The 21,715-nt window shown below is 39.9% G+C and overlaps 1 protein-coding gene across 1 annotated transcript in view; it reads left to right on the top strand.

The window, feature by feature from the left end:
* Positions 1–21,715, top strand: part of ARHGEF28 (Rho guanine nucleotide exchange factor 28) — a gene marked incomplete at its 5' end in the record, with an annotated part of 110,535 nt that overhangs the window by 12,741 nt on the left and 76,079 nt on the right. The window contains 6 exons of the mRNA XM_082301409.1: positions 1,147–1,294; positions 3,036–3,329; positions 12,577–12,760; positions 14,038–14,218; positions 17,457–17,529; positions 21,400–21,446. Of these exons, the coding sequence (XP_082157535.1) occupies positions 1,147–1,294; positions 3,036–3,329; positions 12,577–12,760; positions 14,038–14,218; positions 17,457–17,529; positions 21,400–21,446 (927 nt within the window). The remainder of the gene's footprint in view (positions 1–1,146; positions 1,295–3,035; positions 3,330–12,576; positions 12,761–14,037; positions 14,219–17,456; positions 17,530–21,399; positions 21,447–21,715) is intronic.

Genomic DNA, 21,715 nt, shown 5'->3' with positions numbered 1-21,715 from the left:
GCTCCTAAAGTTGTTTACACCTGTCCTTATGGGAACAGTCCTATCTGAGGAAGATTTTGTGCTTGAAACCAACCTTTGCCTCTTCACCCCAGTTCATTAAATCTGCCTGCATGGAAGAGGAAAACAAATGCAGGATTTGCATTGTTATGAGTGACGAGAAACATGTCCTTGGGGAAGGCAGGCCAGATGTGATGTTGTTGTGAGTGGCAAGAGTCACACTGCAGTGAAGTGTTTGCTATATAATGAACAGCGTAAGGACAATCAGAGGTATAAGTGTGGTTTTCAGCCACAGAATTTTCTTTGGTACTGTGTTGTGCTTTGTTTTTTACAGGACTTGTTTATGGAGCTGGTGGAGTCAGGGCTGTGGTAACTGTTTTGAATAGAGCAGGGCAGGCGTCTTTGGAAATACGGCTGAGATATTCTTCCATAGCTTGTTTTCCAGAAAACACCATTTCTGCCAGATGTTGGGGCAATTTGGCCTTATTTAGAACAACTGTGGCAGTCAGGAACTGTGGTGTAGCACACTGTCCTCCTCCTCAAGGAAATGCAGCTTGATCTAAATTTCCGCCCTCAGACTTGTCAGACATTTGTTATTGTTTGCTGCTTCTTAGATCCCTTTCCTGTTCTTTTTTGAAGCTATTGTATGACAGGTTTTTCTTGGCTGGCTGCTTTCTATTTACTATAAAGAAACCCATAGACAGATATCTGGGAACTAGTGTTCTTTGAAACCATTTGTAGAATTGCATTGGTGCTTCTTTTTGAAAACTAAATCTAAGATAATTTAAATCACTTCTGAATTTTTATTTTTTAAAATAGAACTTGCTTTTGTAAACAGCAAAATATTTGAGTTCAGGTTATTCTGATCAATTTTAAATAAAAAGTCAGTTACATTTGCGTGGGGTAGGATGAAAGGAATTGCTTGAAAGATATTGTTTAAAAGAGTTTTTAAAATCAGCTTTGCTTTTGCAGGCATAAAAACTTATTTTCTAAGTGGAAGTAGAAAACTGAAGGTTTGTTGTATCACACTATCTCTGTATAGTAGAGTTATAAAGGTTATAATAAACTTGGACGTGAATTATACATTAGTGGGTTTGTGGAGGATGGGAAATTTACTAAATGTTTCTGAATGCGCTTTAATTTTTTCAGGGACAGGTGACTATACATGCAAAATTTGACAAAGACATTTACCTCCCAGAGGATGCTGAGTTTTACTTTGTTTATGATGGGTCCCTGAAGAGACACATAATGTTTGCTGAGCGAGCTGGTGACAACACTCTTCAGTCCATAGTTCCAGGTGAGCCTTAATTCCTGTTTATATTTTTCCACTCTTTGTTCTACCCCAGCCCCATTTCAAAGCTGGGTATAACTGGACAGCTTGGTATAACTGTTTTGTGCCTCCCTAATGGAGAAAATGCAGGGATTTAAATGATGGCCTTTAGGATCCAGGCTGAGTTTGGCTGAGCGTAGGTGATCCTGCCTTCTGTAGCAATCTGTGCCAACACAGTATTGGATGTAGACAGCTTTACCTGACTTGTACCATTGGGTGTGCATTAAGTTCAGTCTTCAGGGATGGCATAATTTTTAATGTGAGTTGATTCTATGCCACAACTGTTTGTCTCTGGTCAACCTAACACCTGCAAAAGTCCTGGTTTTTTTGAGCCTGCCCTTGGTGCAGCTGATGCCTGGACTGCAAGGCCCTCCTGCTTGTGATGCTCGGAGCTCTGCTGGAGCTGCACATGGTATGGAGATGTCTGGGAGACAGTTCCAGGGTGCATCACTGCAAACAGGGGGACATACGTGCTGCCTCCCAGCTGGCTCTCTGCCTTGGGCTTGTCTCCCTCTTGGATGTAACATAAACCCTACTTGTCACCTTTATTGTGTGCTTTGTGACCTTTCCATTTGTGTGAATAGAAGGCTATAGACGTGAGGTACCTGGGCAATAGGATCTCCTTGTTTTCTCTTGTGTTCTAAAGGGGATTTAGAGTCTGAAAATAAGGGTAGAGTATAAAAAAGGAAAGTTCACTGCAGTTAGATAGTGGCTCCTTTGAACCTGTAAATGCTAAATGATTGTCATGAATTACAACTGGAGAAAATGCAATGCTAGGTTTGTTCCAAGTTGGTTTTAATTTTTTTTTTAAGATCTCAGCATATTCTGTGATACTGTTAAATGGTTGCTTCTGGTCTAGGAACCAAAACAGAAGGCTACGGGCAACACTTAATCATGACAGAAGCCATGAACAGATGAAAATACAATGTGAGGCTAAACTATATCCCTGCTGATGTTAGTGTTTTTTTATGGTAGCCAAATTAAACATAAGGGAATACAGAGCACTTTGAAAACAACTATTGTTGTGGTAAATACATCCTTCCTTCTGTAGTTACTAGAATGCACACGTAGCTCTTCAGAGTATGTAGGAAAATTTAAATTTGTGCCCCATGGTTAACTCTCCAGTGAGAGGTACAGCTTGCACCTCTTTTAGATGTATGACATCTACCCTCCCTTAGATGTCAAAGGAGTAGGAGGGAAAGACAAAGTGCTGAAGAGGTTAAAGAGGCAAACTCCCTTGGACTTTGAGGGTCCCAGCTGTAAGTTACAGAGTTGATAAAACATTTAATCAAGTTTGCCAAGAGCCTGAAATGTACTTTACTTAAAAGCCTTTGGCCTGGGTAAATACAAAATTGGTTTTAATAAAGAGGTATTACTCAGAATTCAGGAACATCTAATTTTTCTTAATGCTTACCCAAGAATCCTCAGTTCTTTCCACTGTGGTTAAAGAACCCTCACCTAAAAAGACTGGTTCTAGAATTAATTAACTTGGTATAATTGGGAGAACTATCAGTTCAATAGTCTAATCCAAGTTCATCAATAGAAATAGTTGGTGGATGTCCCATGATAAATAAGTGTAATGAAAGGGAAGAATAAAATAATTCTGAATGAGCAACCACAGGTCTTAGAGGTGGACAAGAATTAAAAATAACTAATGTATTTTTTGAACAGAGATGATGTTAATGATTAATTTACTGTGTAATTACAGGCCATGGATACCAAGAAGCAGTTTCTGTGTCTGTGTTAATGTACATGGTGGGTTTCTCACCTGTGGTCCTCGGCAGCTGTCCCATCACTTACAGACAGAATCTGTCATGCAAGTTGTCTCACTTTCTGGTTGACCACACAGAACGTGTCACCACCAGTAGTCACAAGCTGTTGCTGGATAAGTTTGGGCTAAGGATGAAAGATCTGCAGTCACTGGATAATGACTTGATGATGGCCGTTGCTTATGAAAAGTTGCCTTCAACCTGGAACATCCTTGGAAGCTGCCCAGAAGGTGGTAGAATTTTATTTGAAGTTAGAAAACTTTTAACAGTGGTTTAGTACACTGTTCAGACCACAGTATCTCACTGTTTTATCCAGTTTCTCAATTCTTGTGCTTTATTTTGTGGTTAATATGAAAAATTGTTCAAGTGTGAGAGGGGTAATAAGAGATTTGGTTTGTGCCCTGAGAGTTAAAAGGGATAATGCTGGTTATTGTAACTCTGTCTCCCTAGAAGGTTTTTCTGCCTTGACTCACTGTGAATGCAGCTCTTTATTTGTAAATAGAGTTGTCTGTTTAAAAAAAGCAAGAACTGTAGCATGAAGCTTTGCAGCCGTGATTCTAACCAAGTGAGATATTTTATCTCCAGAGAAAAAGGTGGTAGTCAAAGAAGAATATGTTACTGTAGGCATTCTGATGTGCAGAGTAAATATAATTTTTGTGACTGTTCTGTCAGTGTTTATCCTTTTTTTATGACTATGGTCATTCTTTTTGGAAAATATCATTAAACAAATTTCTTTGTGGCTTTTTTTAATTGTAGAGGAAGTGGAATGAAGATATATGTGAAACTTTACATTAGGGTATGCTACTGAAAATCTTCATAACAAAATCAAGTGATATTTTCCCAGTTTCAGGTTTCATTGCAAACAAAAAACTTAGGGTTTGGCAAAGAGTATATTATTTTTGCAGAGTCAGCTGATTTATAGCTGAGGGTAGAAACTGTGTTATACTTGATGGCTTCACATGTTTTTCATTCAAAATTTGGTAGTTTTGGCCATTTTCCTTTTAGTACTTTAAATTGCTAAAAACCAGAAGACAGGCAGTTTCCATGTGTGCCAAACTGAAAGAGATTCATGCAAGCTTTTGGGAAATAAAAACACATCACTTAAGCCCATTTCTTTGGGTAAGGGCTTTTTTCATGTCTTAAATCTTTCTAACTCTTAGTGACAGATAACTTAAAATTTGAATAATGTTTTTTGTCTGTCTGTTGTAAACAACTCCTTTAACAGATGTTAAAACAAATACCAAGTCTCATTCAAATACTGGCTAGACAGCAGAGGAAAAAAAAAAGCCCATTACTTGTTTCATTTTGATATTTAGTAAATATTTGTTCACGTTACTCAACTTCTGGGAAAACTGTTGGATTTTAGCAATGGGGAACTTGTATCAAAGCCTGAAGAAATCAGCTGTAGTTTTGTTCATTGGCTTATCTAAGCTTTTCACCAGCTGAAACCCAACCCAGAAGCATCAGCAGGATGTCAGTGGTACTGGGAGATGCCTGGGCTAGCCAGCTGGGTACCTGCTTGCTTGAAACATGGGGAAAGGTTATCCTGGGTGTATTGAGGGTCCAGAGAGTCAGAGATCATCTCAGCCAATATCAGAGTAAGCTCTGCCAGGACAACTGCTATCCACAGAGCAAAATTCTTTAATTTTTAGTTGTGCTAATAGTTAATTTTCAGGTATACTGCAACATTTATATGGAAAAAGGGTATGTTGCCCTTGCAAGACTTTTATAGATCTTGTATTTTAGGTTCTATGTATTTTTCATACATTTTTCACTTTTCAGATTAAAATACTATACATAAACAAAATTTCAACACAGCAGAAAAGCTGAGATGTGTGCCACCATTGCCATATAGAGTTTCTGTGAACATTTGAAGTGTTAGACAAGCATGTCTTCAGCATACTGTGGTGGGGCTCCCTCATGGGCACTGTTGCACCTGTGGGAGTGACATCTCCCTTTGTACAACAGATGCTGCTCTTAAGTGAAGCCAGGGTCTTTTGCCTTGTTTCTGAACAAACAAAATGAATTCCTGGGGCCTGGTAGCAATGCTCATTTACAGTGGGATCTGTCAGTGCCCTCCTGCTTGGGCAGTGCTTGGAGCCACCCTCGATGAATGGAGGGCTGCTGAAAGCTTTCTGGACAGCTTTTCCTTCAGCCCAAGGGAGGTTAGTCCTTCCCTTTGTCTCTGTCTGAGGTCCAGGCTTGGGCTGGGCCTGATATCTATTTTGCTCTCCTCTAGGTAGTTTGTATAATTTTTCTTTAACTTCTGTATCCTTTCTCTCTCCTTTCTGAAAGTATAGTTTTGATCCTCTCTCCTGACTATGAGAAGCACTGATTAGAATTGCTTCCTTGTGCTGTCTCCATCACCATGTTTTTGTCCCCAAAGCCAAGAAAGCCAAAACTGAGGGTTGTTTGTGGCTGAGGGAGCCCTGTGGATGCAGGGGAAGGAGAGGGAGGGAGAAGGGGGAGGACTGAGACAGGAGAGCCTCAGATCTCTCAGCTCATGAGAAGAGGAGGAGAAGGTCTTCATCAACGCTCAATCATCTTCAACCATAAGGCGATTAAGTGTTGTCCCTGTACTCTTCTACATGGTCTAAAAGATCAAAATTGGTGAGAAACAGAATGTAGATGTTTATGAGTGTTTAGAAAGGGAATGAGAACTTCTTTCCCTACTTGCTCTCCCTACAACTCCTTGTATCAAAGGTCAGAGGTGTCTTGACACTTGACATTGTCAGGATGTTCTTTTTAATATAAATGTTGCAAAAGATGGGTGCTGTTGTCCATCACTACTTAGAATGTTATGCTTGTGCAATTCTGTCAGTTTTAGAGCTGCTGGGCTATTTTTATTGGAAAAAAGCACTTTTGAGTGACATGTTGCTGGAAAAAATTATTGCACCATCTGGTGGTTTTTGACCTCATTCATTTTTATGCGGATTTAGACACGTAAGGTTGATGGAAAGATAGAAGAATGCTTTATTCATAGAAATTTTGGTATTTAGGGTAATGTATAAGAAGGATTGGGTAAAGAGAGCCAAGAGATTGTCTAGGGAGCATTGCAAATAATTCAGGAATTTAGTGTAGCCTCACAGGTCAGGAGTTATTGGCCGCATTATAGAAAGTTCAACAAAAGAAACAAGAAAGCATGAACCTTTCAGTAATGCTCACTTGTAATAGATGTGAGCTGCTCACTCTCATAGAGTGGTCAAGTGTTGACATCAGCAGCTTGCTGCTAGAGAAAACTAGGGACTCAACAAAGGTGCTATGCTTAGACATTAATTTGTTGGTGGGTTTCAGGAAAGGGGAAGGAGGGGTGGGGAGGAGGGAGAGGGAGAAGCTGATTTTCTTGTTTATTGCACCTTGATAAAGAATATTTTCCTTCTGAACTGGATTATTCAATCTGTGGAGAGAATCAGTATTAAATAATAAGCTAAATAAATTGTTAGTGCTGCCAAAAAAAGAGAAGAGAATCTCTGTGGAAAGATTCCACAGTTTTTTGTTTACCAAAAAAAGAAAAAAAAAAGGAAAGGATGCAAAGAAGGGAGGAAAGAAAAACTAAAAAAAAAGAGAAAAAGAGAGAAAGGAGAAATTAATCGGAATGAGAAAAATGCTTCCAAGTAACTCTTTCTTAGCACCATCAGGTTATGGCAGCCTTCCAATACTGGCAGTCCCAAGAACCTTGAGGCATAGGTTCAGCATCTTCCCCACAAATTTTTATCCTTGACGCACTCAGGTTTACATTTCTCAGCTGTCAGAGGGTGAATAGGAGCACAGGAGGGCACTTTGCAAGTAGTGCACTTTATTGACAAGAAGCTGAGGGCATCTCAGTTTTTGGTTGTTTTAAGGGCACTGCCAAGTGAGTGAGTTCACGTTGTCTGGGATAATTAACTGTGCTGGTAATCAAACAAGAACAGTTGCTGACTGCTTTGCCACTATTAACAGTTATTTTCAAGAGGAAGGCTGCTCGTTTAGGTTTTGGCTATTAATAGAAGCAATAACACTACAGCCTGAATTAAGAAAACTAATTGTGGAAGGGAGCAGTGTTTAGTTCCCTTTTGTGAACAAGGAGATTTTCCATTTTATTTCATAAATGCATAGTAATTGTTTTCTAGGGTTAGGTCTTATGGAATGAACTGAGCTACCCAACCTTGCTGCTTTATAGTCTGCCTTTGGGGGATGCTTTTCTATTTTCTGTGGCACTTTTTACTTTATAGCCCTTGTCCTACCATTTTCTTCATAATTTATGTTACTCCTTTCACCTGGTAGTACACATATGCCTTCTAAAGTGCACAAGCTCAAACCTGACTGATGCGATGTCAGGGTTTGATGTAAATTAAAGAAAATTCTGTCTTCTCTTCAATTGGAATTTTAGATTACTTTTTTTCCCCATGGAAGGAAATGGAGAGGAGTGCAAAGTGCCTGTTCTCCTTCACAGAATTAGAAAAAACATTGGGAGCAGTGGATAACTGTGTCTAGGTCTGGTGAGATTTGTGAGGAGAGGTAATTGTATTTTGGTCAGAGAGTTCAGGGTGTTAGAGAAACAGATAAATCTTTGCCCCAGCAGGAGTTTGTCCTTTTGGAAGCTGTGTCTGGTAGAGGGAGGAGGATGCTAGCCTGTACATTGTAAAGCAGATGAGTGTCTTCCAGTGCCTGCTGCTGACCCAGAAACCTGCATGGGGCAAGATATTGTAAAACACTCTTCAACCTATGGGTTGCCAGCACGTGTATGATTCTCATCTCCTGGTCAGTGGTAATAAGAGCAGAGAGAAGGCATTTGACATCCCTTTGACCATGAAGGGGCTTTTTGGGAAAAGCACGGAGCACTTGGAGATATGCAGAGTGACAGGAGAGCGAGTCCTATGAGAGATAGAGGAGATAAAGTTTCCTATTGAAGGCAGTGTTTAAGTAGTGGGGTTCAGGAGCCACTCTGCTGCTGAAGAGACCAGGTGTGGAGCTGTGGTCTGACCCAGACCTTGGTGCTGGGCTGGAGAGCCCTGCTCTTCTGGCTGAAAGGGTGTCCCACCTGGTATTGAGTACTAGGGTGGTGCTCAAAAAACAAGTGTCTTACACCAGATACCTCGAGGGAGTGTTTGGCTGCAGTACTAAAGAATGAGGAATATCCCTCCTGCTAACAGGTGCCATCTCCTGTAGTGTTTTGCATCATAGTTGGGGTCACCCAATCAGTAGAGTCAGCTGCAGCTTCACCTGAGGTGTAAGTGTGGCACCACGCGCAGCTTTTAATGCATGGGGCTGGTGGATGGGAGCCTTTTCTAACCCTCCTGCTGCTAGAACTGCTGGAGCAGGACACCCTTTGCAATGGACCTTTACCTTCCCTCATGTTCTTTTCTTCTGTAGGATTGATGCCAGCCTCTGGGAATTGGTTCATGTAGGTATGCTCTCAGGTGATCTGTCACATACCTGACTTCATGCATTGCAGCCTTATGCCCCTACACAAAACCACTAGTGTGGGTTTTTGTAGCAGTGGGGTGCACTGAAGACAGTTTTATAAACAATCTCATACCTAATGGAAAAATGAAAAAATTAGCAGTACTGTGTAAAAGTATGAGGCCAGGAAAAAATTGAATTTGTCAGCCAGTTTTGATGTCTCCCCCTGCTTTTCAAGTCCCAGATCTTGAGGTGTTTAGTCTCCTTCCAGGAAACGAATGAAATTCAGAGCCCAGAAAGGACTTAGTCATTTCTGTAAGAGAGAAATACTTGGTTTTAGTTTATTTTTTTGAATATAGGAAGGGATTCAGGTGCAAGGAAGAACAAAAGGATTTTTTTAATGTTTGAAACAGACTGTTTGGTTCAGCTCTGTGTAACCCAAACAGAATGTTTTGGCTGGAGAACTGGGATGCAATGCAAAACAAAGTCTTGATAGTGCATATAATTTACGGCACCACCTGCCTTGCAGCACCTGACGCTATCTGAATCAGCCAGCAGTGTGTCCTTCAAATTGTAGGAACAGTTTGGTTTGTGCATCGATAGGAAATGGCATTTTATACCATTTAAATTAAATTATATTTTATACCATTTAAATATGAATATGTTGAAGAAGCCTTGTGTTTTCCTTTTTTTCCTTATTTTGTTCCAGCTTGCCACAGAATGCAGTTAAATAATGTTGGGTTTTTTCCACAATATGGGGGGTGTGTGTATGTTTGTTTCTGGATAGTTTTCTTTCTGTTGTGGTTTTTTTTCGTGGTTCCCCCCTCCCTGCCCTTATGCCACATTAGAATTCTTCCCCAAGGGAATGGGAAAATAAAAGTGTAGGAAAATGCCATTTGTTCTGTCACAGTGAGGAAGTATAAGAGAAGGTGGTAAAAGAAGAGAATTGAAACTAGAAATTGTTCTTAAGGGATGAAATTGCTAACCCCCTGTTGTTTCAGAACTTTACCATCTTTTAATGGAAATCTTTTCTTTATGGGCAGATCTGTTTAAAAAGCTTATTATCAGTCATCATGCCTTTTTTTTTTATATTGCTGATTCTGGAATAGAACAACAGCAGATTTTGGATGTAAATGTCGGTGGAGGTGACCTGGTCCTACCCTCCACTTGGAGCAGGTCTAGCTTGAAAACTGTGTCAGGTTGCTACGGATCAGATTTTGAACACCTCTGTGGGCAGACAGTTTGTAACCTCTCTGGGCCACCTGTCCCAGTGCTTCACCATCCTTGTGGTGAAAAAGACAGATCCTTGTATGGAAAAGCATACTTACCTTTCCATTTATCCTTCTGAGTAGACAGTTCGAATTTCAGATTTTACTATCATGAAGGTATTAGTAATTGCTTTATGTCATCAGCTTCTGTTCAGTCTGGGGCAAGCCATGTGGGATTAGTAAGAAGACAGTACCCCAGCAAATGCATCCTCTAGAGAGGTGAAGGAGAGGGAGGAATGTGAGTGCTGTTTCTGATTAAGTGCATCAGGGCTGAAACCAGACAGTCAACGTGCTGGGTGGTTCAGCTACCATGTGCATTGAAGCTGACCATGAACAAATTTAGCATAAGGTTAGATGAAGGTTGTTAGGTTAGGCAGATAAAGATCGGTTACTAGAATATTTGTGGTGAGATAGTAGAAGTTATTGTTTTAGATGGTGGTTTCAGAAGACAAAGATTAATTACTGTTATTTTTAAAAATAGGTTTTTTGTAGCAGACCTATAACGAACTGCATTGTTTGTAGGATTTGGCTGCCAGAAGAGTAACTTTATTTGCTGCAGTGTCAGAGCAGAGAGAAGGCTATTCCACATCAGGGAAAGCTTCCTAAGGGCTCCCTATTAGGACTTCCCTGAGTGGGAAAGTCCTAATCTTATCATCCTCAGAGCAAGCTTATCTGGCTTTTTTTTGGCATTGTTACAGTATACATTGAAACCCCATGGCCACAGGCCAATGTTCAGAGCAAAGTTTGCCTTTTTGTTTCAATGCTTTTAGTCTGAGGATTTGGGTTGCATCTACTTGGATGTTTAGTGTGTTTAATATTGATTGATGTATTTGCATGTGTTTTAATTAGATTAATTTGTCTGCTGTCTCATTACTAACACTGTATATAGAAAAAATGTTCTAGCTGGAAGCATCTGAAGAACACAACTTGATGTCTAAAGTGAGACTTCAGCAGAATTTCAGTATTCCAGATCAAGGAGCAAGTCTGAAAACTTTTTTTTTCCCCCTGTGAATGCATAATGTTGGTTCAGGGTCTACATTTTGGACCATATAATTTCCTGGGTATTTAAACTTGAACTCCCTGGTGTACATATAAACACTTAAGACAAGGTGCTCTGCTGGGGTCCAGACTGGTGGCACAGCCTTGAGTCTGCTGAAGTCCTTGTGTGGGAGACTCTGTGAAGTACAGAAATAGCACTGAGGCCAGTGCTGTCTATGCAAAGTGTAGATGATGTTATCAATCTCTATTCAGAAATATAGCTAGGGAGAGGGAAGATACTGGCACACATTTTCATACTGTGTCTGAATTGCTAGGTCATTCTCCGAGCAAGTGAGAGATCTGGGCTTTGAGAATTGTGTTTCACTTCTGATGACAGTATAATGAGAAAGGCATCCACGTCTAAACAGCTGAGACTTGTCCTAGCTGATTGTTGCATTGTAGTCAGTCTGCTGTTTTCTTGGTCCTCTGCCCTGCAGCCCCTGGATTTCCCTCTGCGCCATGCCCTATTTTCAATTACTCTGCAATGGAGTGAACAGCATATGCTTCCACCAGATGAGTGTTCAGAGGAAATTTTAAGCTATGTGTGTCCAAATCCCATCTGGCTGAGGGGGAAATTGTACTGAGGTTTCTCAGATTTTGGGAGGCCTTAACCTTTGTTATTTAAATGTTCCTTCATAGAAGAAGGTCTCATATCCAAGCAGACCAAGGTGCTTGATGAGAAGTGCTTGACTGGGCTTTGAAACTGAGAGTTTCAGTGAGATCTTCTGGGCTGAGTTGTTCAAGGCCAGGTTAGATGGTGCTTTGAGAAACCTCCTATAGTGGAAGCTGTCCCTGTCCATGGCAGGGTCTTTGTACTAGATGGTCTTTGAAGTTTCCTTCTGACCCAGGCCTTTCTGTAGGTCCATGTTGCTTATGATTCCGTGTAGCAAAGCAGTCTGCAAATACTTGAGTAGGATTCAGCGGATGTAAAAGTTGCATGTGCTTAAAGACTTTGAAACATACATGCTGTCTTGTTCCATGGATGTCTAAACACTGTAGTTCATATTAATACTGGTAACTAAAATGTAGAAATGATCATTGTTTCCAAAGACTGAAATTAGAAACACTTTGTAGACCTTGGAGCAAAAGACCCCATAATTTATAACTTTTCTCTGTGGCCCTGGATCCTACAGCAGATCCTGTGCCCAGATGGACATATATTTGCCTAGAATCTGAAATGGGAAGATCAAGAAAAAGTTTTAAAGACTGATAGCCGGGAAGAAAATTGTTGCATAGGCAGGTTAATGCATGAGGCCACATGTTGGCTAGCCACAAATAAGATGAAATTTGAACATGAATTTAAAAAAAAATAATGATGTGACATTTTATATGTTCTACAAATAGTTAGGTACATATTATTTAAATGTTTAGTGACATTCAGGTTTCAATAATTCTCCCTGCATCTTGTTAATGTGTCTATTTCTGTTAGAACTGCAATGAAAAATAGTTTTCAGACACTACATTCAGGTTTGCTGGCTATTACAGTGCTAGAATCTGAGGCCTGAAGCTCCATTTTACTCTGATGCTTCAAATTTCTTTCATTTATTGAAGGAAGCATGACCTGGTTTTCTGGGTTTTGGCTGTCTGGAAGTTTTGATTCCAATTTAAATGGAAAGATAAGAAGTCTGGATGGGTTGCCACCAAATACTCAGATCAAAAACTGTATCACCAGTGGAGATCCTACAGTGATTTTCCCTGTGTAGTGGTAGAGAAAGTTCCTTAAGTTCCTAGCAAGTAAAATGCTGGTGTTTATTACTGATTATTTTGATTTGCTTGCTGTGGTTTTTTTAAGAGTCTGAACAAAAAGAAACTCTTCTCCACCTTGTGATGAGGTTGGGCTTGGTTAAGCTTTCCCAGTTCTTGGCAGCCCAGCCTGGAGGGTCATCAGCGTTGGCATTACCTAATGAGGATGGAGCAACACCGTTAGATTTGGCTTTACAAAATGGGCACTCCAAACTTGTTCAGTTCTTTACAAAGTGAGTATAATGGTTTGCTGTTTTCAATGAAAATCTCTTGTCATTTAAGGGATGTGGGGAGTACTGTTATTTATCTGGAAAGAGTTGCCTATTTTGTGCTGGTTTTTGCTGCTTTTGCCAGTATTATCATTTTAGGTGGTAAATTTACATTTACAATTAAAGGAAGTTTATTATTTGTGTCCTTCACTACATTTGAAGTCAATTAACAGTCAGTTAAATGATAGAGGACCAGCTGCACCATCAGGTGCCTCTCCCAGTACTGTATCAACTGAATCCCGACACACTAAAACCAAGTAAAGACATTCCTTAAAAATATGTGTAAAGAAATATTTATACATAAACAGAACCATAGGACCTGACTTCCAGAAAACCTCAGCAGACTCTGTGATCCCTCCAAAGCTCAAGTTTGAATGAACAAATAAGGGAGAATCAGCAGCAAAGACACTGCTGCAGTTATGACTCCGTTCTGCCCAAGAGCTGCCACACTGACAAATGACTTAAAGGACAAGTGCTTTCTGGCACCTTTCAGCTGTGTGGAGCCCTGTCTGTGCAGTCCTGAGGAGCTGCCTGGGGTGTGTGTGCATGTCTTGGGATACCAAATGGTAAGCAACAGATACCCGTTCTTACTCTTGGCTTTTCTTTGCAAATAGAAATATGCAAGAATTGGGCTACATTTTTATTTTGGTATGTGGCTCTTTCAGTTCTGGCTCCATGCAGCCTGTAGTTTATGTGACACTTATCTGTACTTCAGCTTGAAAAAAAGTACAACACGGGTACAGTACATTGTGTTATGACTGTCTCATTTGTTTGTTATGTCCAAACAATACTGTATTCCCTTGAGATGCTTTCTGTTTTTCACTCTTGTGGGATAACAAATCTGCTAGCTGCCAGTCGTGTTGTACTGCTATATATGGCAACATTGACAGGAAAAGGTACTATTGCTCATTTACAGCAATAAGGAGAAATAGGTATTGTCACAGCTTGCTCATTCTGGCTTCTTTTAGTAGTGAGTAACCATCTAGAGCTAACATTTTTTTTCCCAGTTGATAGCTAGAAGTAGCTATGTGTTCTTAAGGCTGAAAAGAGTCGTTGCTACGTATTTGTTTGCCCAGCTGTGTTTTCAGTGGATGTTTCAGATTTTCTGCCTCTAGTTTTTGCAGTGGGTGCATTGGAGTCCTGACGGATTGTGCTGAAGGAAAGCAGGAAGCTCACTGTGGCTGTGCTTTCATTCTACCTGTGCAGAGAGCTCTGCTTTGACTTAGAGTGTCTCATTCCAGCTTCCAGGGCAGTCACTCGCTTGACATTTCAAGAGCAGAGATCAGCGAGGGTGCCTGCCTGCAGTTTGTTCATTCATCAGGAGCTCTGACGCTGACGTTTAGCCACACTGCACAGCACTTGCTGGAGTCAGACATTAAGCTCTTCAGAAAATACTTCTGGGACAGACCTCTTCTTTATCAGGTACCACAGATTTTCTTCACAATTTCCACCTGTAGACTTTTGAGGCTGGATTTGTTTTTCTTGTGTATCCTTTTAATTTAAGCTGCCTGTGTGACTGAACACCAGCATAATTTCGTTATTACTATTGTGGACTTCTACTTCATGTAAGAGTAGTACATTGTGTGTCTGAAGCTGGAGCGTAAGAGGTCTTGAGAACTTTGTCGAAGCCTCCTTTGCCTCCCAAGTTGTTTTTTAATCATGATGGACCCTACAGGGAGTATCTTTCCATGAAATCTCTGTGTCTTCAATTGCATTGCCATTGTATTCATTTTTGTACTTTGAAATATTTAATTTACTTCCATTCTTCTGGTAGTGTAGTGCCCTGGAGTCTTTATCAAGAGCCAACCCTGGTCTATTATTTACAGCAGAAATACAGAGTACAGACTTTTTCCTACAGAGTTTAGTTTAGTTGGTCTTATTTTAATGTAAAATGTCTGGAACACTGCTGTCATATCCTTAGGACATCTCTTGATTTCAATAAAATAAAGAGAATGCTTGAATGTAGAAGTTCTTTAATAGCAATGCAGATGCTTACCTGTGTTTTTAGGTTGAGACCGCACATCATATGTAAAACTAGGGAGCTAAAAGCACACTAAAATTTGGCTTTTTTTCTGGTCTTGAAATTCAACTTTTCCGTTCTTAGCTTTGGGTTTCCTCATTTGTGCACTGATTTTCCTTGCATTACCTTTATTGCATACTGCTTTTTTCTTAACTTAGGAAATTATTTATGTGTTATGTTTAACATAGAAACTTATGATGTGGTGTATTGTATAGTCCGTATGTATAATCTCATGTAATAACATTGTCCAGATTTTGATTTGTTTCAATACAAAAAAGTTACTCTCTGTAGCTTGCAGAATTCCTACAATTTGTGTGTGGCTTTTCCATTGAGACAATAATAAACTCAAAAGGAAAACCAAGACTATAATCAAGAATGCATTGTTATTTATATAACTGGCTTTTTCTTCCACTCACGAAGTCCTTGTTTTTCATTCAGTCTTTGAAATGGAAAAAGAAAGTGTGGCATGTTAGGTATTCTCAAAGACAAAGACTCTTAAAGGCTGCAAAATTTTGCATTTGGTATTTTCTGGAAAAAGCCTACTGCTCTGGATTTGTTGGTTCCCCTTTTGCCATTCCTCTAGTTGCAGCAGTCTAGGTTCTGTTGTGAGGACCTTATTCCCCACCTGCTCAGCATGGTGTTGCAGCACTTTTAATAAAGCAGAAATAAGCGAAGAGTAATTGGGAAGATAATGTGGTTTATTTAGTTAATTTCTTATACACAAGCTGTTGTGTTTAGACTATGTATTATGTCCTAAAAGAAAGGTAAAATTCATTTTCTTTCTGTTGCAAACAAGAATTCTGAGCTCTTTAGTGGTATCCAAAGAATTGGAAGGCAATTAGAAATTTTTGGTGGGTATTAGACATTTCACAGTACACAGTCTTTTTAAAATAGAGACAGAACTTACTGCTGTCCTGGAGTATTCATTTCATCTACAGCAGACTTAGGCTGTACATTTGGTGTCTGAGACTGTATAAATGACCACATTGCTATTTCATGCTTGAGTCAGAATGTCATGAACTGAAGAAAGGGAGCTTGTCTCAATTATGATGGCATGTAGTGTTGGATTTGTGGATTTGTGTAAAATGATTGCCTTAGACAGCAGCACATCTATTCATGCAAGAAAAGCATAATCTTTCTCAAGTATATTCTTCACTCTCTGCTGTGTCAGTTCTTTCAGTTCCTTTTCTATTCCTTAGAAGCCTACTGAAGAAGTAATGAAAAAGTTAAAACAAGCTGTCAGTAAGCTAAAGTCACTTGTATGGGAGCCATGCCTTAATCAAGCAGTTCAAAAAGTGGAAACCCACAGGTTTTGTGGGCACGTTAGGCAACAGAGATGGGAAAGATACCTGAAATTGCTGAGAAGAAATGTGGACTTGCTTAAATTCTGTGTGACCTCCTTGAGGCAGAGATTGCTGTGTGGTAATGGTGCCTGTAAGTGGGACGATGTGGTTGGTTCATTGTGCAGTTCCAGTGGAGACCTAGACAGCAGAGAAGGTGATCCACAAGGCTGTCAGTGCTGGAGGCAGCACAGCCAGTGCAGGGCAGAGGTCCTGCGTGAGAGGAAGAGAGATCTGGGGACTGATGGACACATTTGAAATGGTGTCAGAGTAATGAAAAAACCAAAAAGGCCAAGCCAGGATAATTATCCAAAATGACTAAGATAGTTTATGATCATTTAAGTAATTTTTTTGCCTGGTGGTGGACAGATTTAATAGTTACCAACTTTCTTTTGACTTTTTCTGCCTGATAGGTGCTAGAGTGGGAAACTGTCTAGCACAGCAAGAGACGAGCAGAGATAAATGCAACTAGCCCCACTGAGGTGGGGCTTCATGGCTTTCAAATTAGTTTGGCTGCAGTATTCAGCCGAGGGTCACCCCTGGCCTTTTCTTTTGTGTCCAGGTTACCATGTCTTTTCTCTGTTTGCAGCTCTTGGTACATGGCAAATACACAGGCAGCCTTCTAGAGGGAAAGACTAAAAGCTAGCAGAGTTGTAGATGAAAGGACACAAAAGAATCCATTCTTTCTGCCTCCCACTTTGTTTATCATCTCTGAGGGTAATTTCTAAAATAGGAGACTGTATCCCAGCCCCCTCTTCCTTTTGAGCAGGAATGATATAGTCAGTGTGTATCTGAACAAGGCCTGGCCAAGGGCCACAGATAAGGGGAGTGTCTCCTGGCTTCCAGGCTGGGTTTATCATGTATTTAGTGTTTGGTCTTAGTTTATTCTCTTTGTATTACCTATCCACCAAAATTGCTTGCTTTACAGGGATGCTTTTAATATAAACTAGACTTGGGAACAGAGCTGTTGTGCAAAGCTGTTGTGCTGCTTTTCTCGTAGAGAAGAAGGTTGTAAGCAGTGAAGTGCAAATGGTAAATCATATCCTTTAGATCTATTGTGTATTGTAAGCAGGAGGTGATTTCTCTCTGTAGTTAAAAATATTTTATTGGTTTCCCTCTTGAGGGATTGCTGTCAGTTTCCTCTGGAAGGTAGCCATTAAAATATTGTGGAATCTCTCTCAGTCATTTTGGTATTGCTTATGACATAAGTGTTTGCTAGTCTTTGACATTGTTCTTGAGTTTTCAGATAAATGTAACGGGCATCAAATACAGTTACTGTCATTTTGATTTTTTTTTACAGAGTATTAATTCAAACCAGGTTGAGACAGTGGAACGCCCAAAAATGCCCTGCAGTACAACACGCTCTGTAGAAGGTACAGTTTTTTATTCCATAATGTTGCAATCTTCAAAAGCTCTAGAAAGTTGGCACAGATTCATACAGTTATTTATTCAGGAAGATCATGTTTTATATGGTTTTAGAGACCTGTTAGAAGAGAACAGTGGAGTATGTAAGTCATACATTACAAGAATTTTGTAAATCATGATACTCCCTAGAGAGCATCGGTTTTCCAATGTTAGACTGAAATTGTTCACAAAATATTACAACATTTATAGTGACTGGAAAAGCCTTAGCTGATTTCAAGAGCCAGAAAAAAGTCAGGTGTTTCCAGGAGAGGGCAGTATTTAACTGAATGAACTCTCCTGCAAATTCCAGTGACGCCAAATAAGTTAATAAGGATAGGAGCAGAGTAATGATTTGTATGGGTAGTTCTGGGATTCAGCCTAGGCTTCTTAATGTGGCAAAATCCTCATTTGTTTCCACCAGACATTAACTATTTTGGTGAGCAGTTTACCTCTGCAAGGATTGTGGGACTGTGCTTGTGTGTGAGGATGCTCTTTCATTACCAAAATACCTCCCAGTGTACCTCAGAGCAAACATGTCTTAGAGCTGAAGAGAAAATCACAAAAAAAGATCGTTCTTCAGTGTCAAAAGTATAAGGCTTGGGGACTTATAGATGGTTCTTAGGAATTAATTAAAAGTTTTCTTCAGTTGTCCATTTGCTTAGTGGCTGGCATTGTATGTTTGGATGAAGCAACAAGCTGAAAACTGAGAGCTCTGTGAGAGGCTCGGTCTTGCTCTTGCTCCAGTGTCTGCTGGAGACAGCCTTACTGAGGGCTGCAGAAATATTAGCACCTGCATGAACTGCAGACAGGACCAGGACCAGACCGAGGGAAAGGATGGGGACTAGTTTGAGGGGTGTCAGCTAGTAACTTCGTGTGAATGGGTAAAATAGGGACACAGTTGTGTATTTAAATGTGTATGCTGCCATTGCTAGTGCTGAAAAAGTAGTTTTATACCCAGTTTCTCTGTCAGTCTTCAGGCAACAAATGTTCTGCCATTAGAAGTTAAATTTGCAGAGAAATAATAAGCACTTGTTAGCAGTTACAAGTTACATATCTGTTATTGTAAGTGAGAATTTATTATACGCGTTTTGTAAATGACTTTGGTGACACAGCATTTACTCTGGGTGTTCACCTGAATGCTGTACTCTGACCATGGTGATCTTTATGCTGCTCCTTGGCAATAGAAAGTGAATGGCCTTCATTGGCAGTGCTATGTATGGGAGTTGCTTCATCAGTGTGACTTGTAGGTGATGATTAGTTTAATACTTTTTGCAAAAAGCAGTTTTAACTTGATCTGACTTGTGCAAGCAGAAGGCAGAGATCAATGGGTATTCATTTCCTGGAGGGGGAGAGAGAGAAAGTCTCCAGTTCAGGACATCTACTCTCATTTTGGATTCTGATGAGCAGCAAAGATATTTGGCATAGGCATACCTAGCTGTTTGTGTTTTCAGTGGAAGCTATACACTTCAGTGCCTTTAGGCATCAGAGTTACTTTGCACCTGTTTTGTTTTTTTTTAATTAATTTCAGTTCAACACCTGGAAAAGTATGCCACATTTTGTAAGTATTCAGGACCTACACGAACAGATTGTAGTAAACATACTTGCATGTTTTATGCTCTGTGATACCTACTTGTAGACATGAGAAGTCTGTAACTACTGTTGGTTAGTAGTTAGTGTTAGGCAACAAAGTTTTTTCATCTTCTTCTATTTCAATATTTAATAGGTTACCATATTTCTGTAAGTCTAGCCACCTAGTCAAAAAAAAAAAAAAAATCACTGAGTGGTGGTGGTTACTGGTGACTAGTAGCTTGTCTTAAACTTTCCATTCGCTGGCATTCGGGAGATCAAAAGAACTTTGTTCGAGATTGAGTTAAAATTGTTGCTGCTGGAAGCAAAAATTATATGAAATTATTGTACTTTTTACTACATTCTGAGTTGCATTCGCTGAGCTCCTTTATAAAGTGTCTGCTAAGGTAAGGACTTTATTTTGGCACATTCATGTCATGAAAGTATCCCCCTCAGATTTTAGAACTGCTGCCATTCCAAGAAGTAGTAACTACTCACTTCTAAAGTCAAGATCGACAGACCTTTAAAACACAGTGCTGTCAGCAGCCCTGAGCTGTTACCAAGAGGAGGTTGCTATAGCAGTGTGTTGCTTCTTGTGAAATGCCATCATGTGAAAGCAGTGGGTCAGCGTAAGGTGATGCTGCTAGCTTAGCAGTGAATCTCCCATAGCAACTTAATTAAATTCAAATATATGGAGTGATAAATTATCCAGACAGGATGCAGAACAAAAGGTGAAATTGGTGGTATTTTGGCTAATTTTATAGTTTGTGCTTTTCTTTTCTCTTTTCTGACCTGAAATTCCATGCTCATGAGCTGACTGAATACTGTTACCTGGAGGATAAGCCAATTGCTGCTACAGTATATATGGTATAGAGAAAACACGGCTTTTTATTTCTGAGAATTGTGGAACTGAATAATAATAATAATAATAATAATAATAATAATGCCAATTGCATGTCAATACTGTAAAAAAAAAAAAACCTTCTCAAGGAAGCTTTAAAGTTGGTGACTGCATTTACAGTTACCCAAGAAATAGTCTATTCCTACTAGCTGAAGGATAATGTCTGGAATGCTTAGTTTGACAGCAGCAGGGATTTTGTGCTGATTACCCTGTGTTAGAATGTAAGGGGAGATATATATATATGAGTGCTGCAGGAAGTTAATTAAAGAAGGTGGATTAATTCAAAATTAATGATCCTGATACTGATAAGCACGGACCCAGTCCTAACTCCTGCCAGTATCCAGGGGCACTGCCGAGGTCAGGGACAACAGGTTGCAGTGGGCCTATAACTGCATCCCAGAACTTCATGTCTGAGAGACCTGTAGGTCAGGTGGGGTTTTTATTGCTGAGGATTGTGTGATTTAGGTAACAGGCAGCTGTCTTTGAATTGTTTTTCCCAAGATGTATTGATACAATGCTTTTTTAAAAAAACTTGAGATATACTTTGTTCAATGCCAGTAAACGTCCCTAAACTCCATATACCTCAAGGTATCCTATGCTGACTGAGAAATGAAGAGGGTATCTGAGAACAGATATGAACCTAGAGTTGAAAGGTTCAGTATAAAATGAGACATATTTACCATGATGACTCTATGTAATTTCATTTTCATTTTTTTAAAAACATGTGTGCTAAATAATAATGTTCCTGGAAGCATGAATGATGCTTGTGTTCATTTACATTCCTGTATCCAAATTACTCTTCTTTGCTGTTTCACAGTAGTCTTTCAGGCTGCATTTGGGCAAAACTTAAAAAGTGTGGGAGGTGTTTTTTTTGGTGGCTTTTATTGCCATTGCTGTGTCCTTCTGCACAGTCCTTGGAAGAAAATATAAACCAAAAACCAGCCAACCAAAGAGAAAAAAGAGTGACAGAAGTGAAGTTATTTTTTTTTACTACTTGGGTTAAAAATACAAAGTCTAATTTCAGAAAATGCATGAAATCCCTGCAGAAGAAAAGCAGAGCTCAGCTGCTCTGTGACGTTGGTGTGAGGCACAGTGCTGGAGCTGTTGGTTTTCTGAGCATGTAGGGGTTAATCAGCCCAAACATAACTGTGACAATAACATAGCACTTGTTGTGCATCCAGCTTGCATGCTGCCCACGGGATTGCCGCTGTGGGGAGATGCATGGGCTGCCCATGTCCATTGTTCTGGCTTGCCTGCCTGCTTCTTGTGTCCCCTTTTCTATTTGAAAGAGGAGAGAGACCAGCAGCAGAAACCAAAGCAGACACAAACTGAATTTTCTTGTTATTAAAGGCAGAAGTCTTTGCTCTTGCAGGTCCTATGAGCTCAGCATCTGGTGACTTGTCCCAGGATGACACGAAGGTACAGATTTCTCCTTCTACAAATAGCTAAGCTTTATTTAGGCTGAGAAGCAGCAACCTCTGCATGCCTATCTGAGCACATACCAGAGCTAACAAATAAATTCTAGCCTGCCAGGCAGCATTTCTTGCTATTTCTATCTGGCAGGAATAGTTACGTGTGTAGATGATTATTATTTGAAAGAACCTGTTATGTAGTTGTGGGCTGGAAAGCTGGGTTGCAGAAGCAAGCTCTGCTTTTGGACCAGAAAGCTCTTGTATTTATGGTGAAAC

The sequence above is a fragment of the Coloeus monedula genome, assembly GCF_965178545.1.
Source record: "Coloeus monedula genome assembly, chromosome: Z".
Lineage (NCBI taxonomy): Eukaryota > Metazoa > Chordata > Aves > Passeriformes > Corvidae > Coloeus > Coloeus monedula.
The sequence above is the reverse complement of the archived record's forward strand: the minus strand, read 5'-3'. Positions and strand labels throughout refer to the sequence as shown.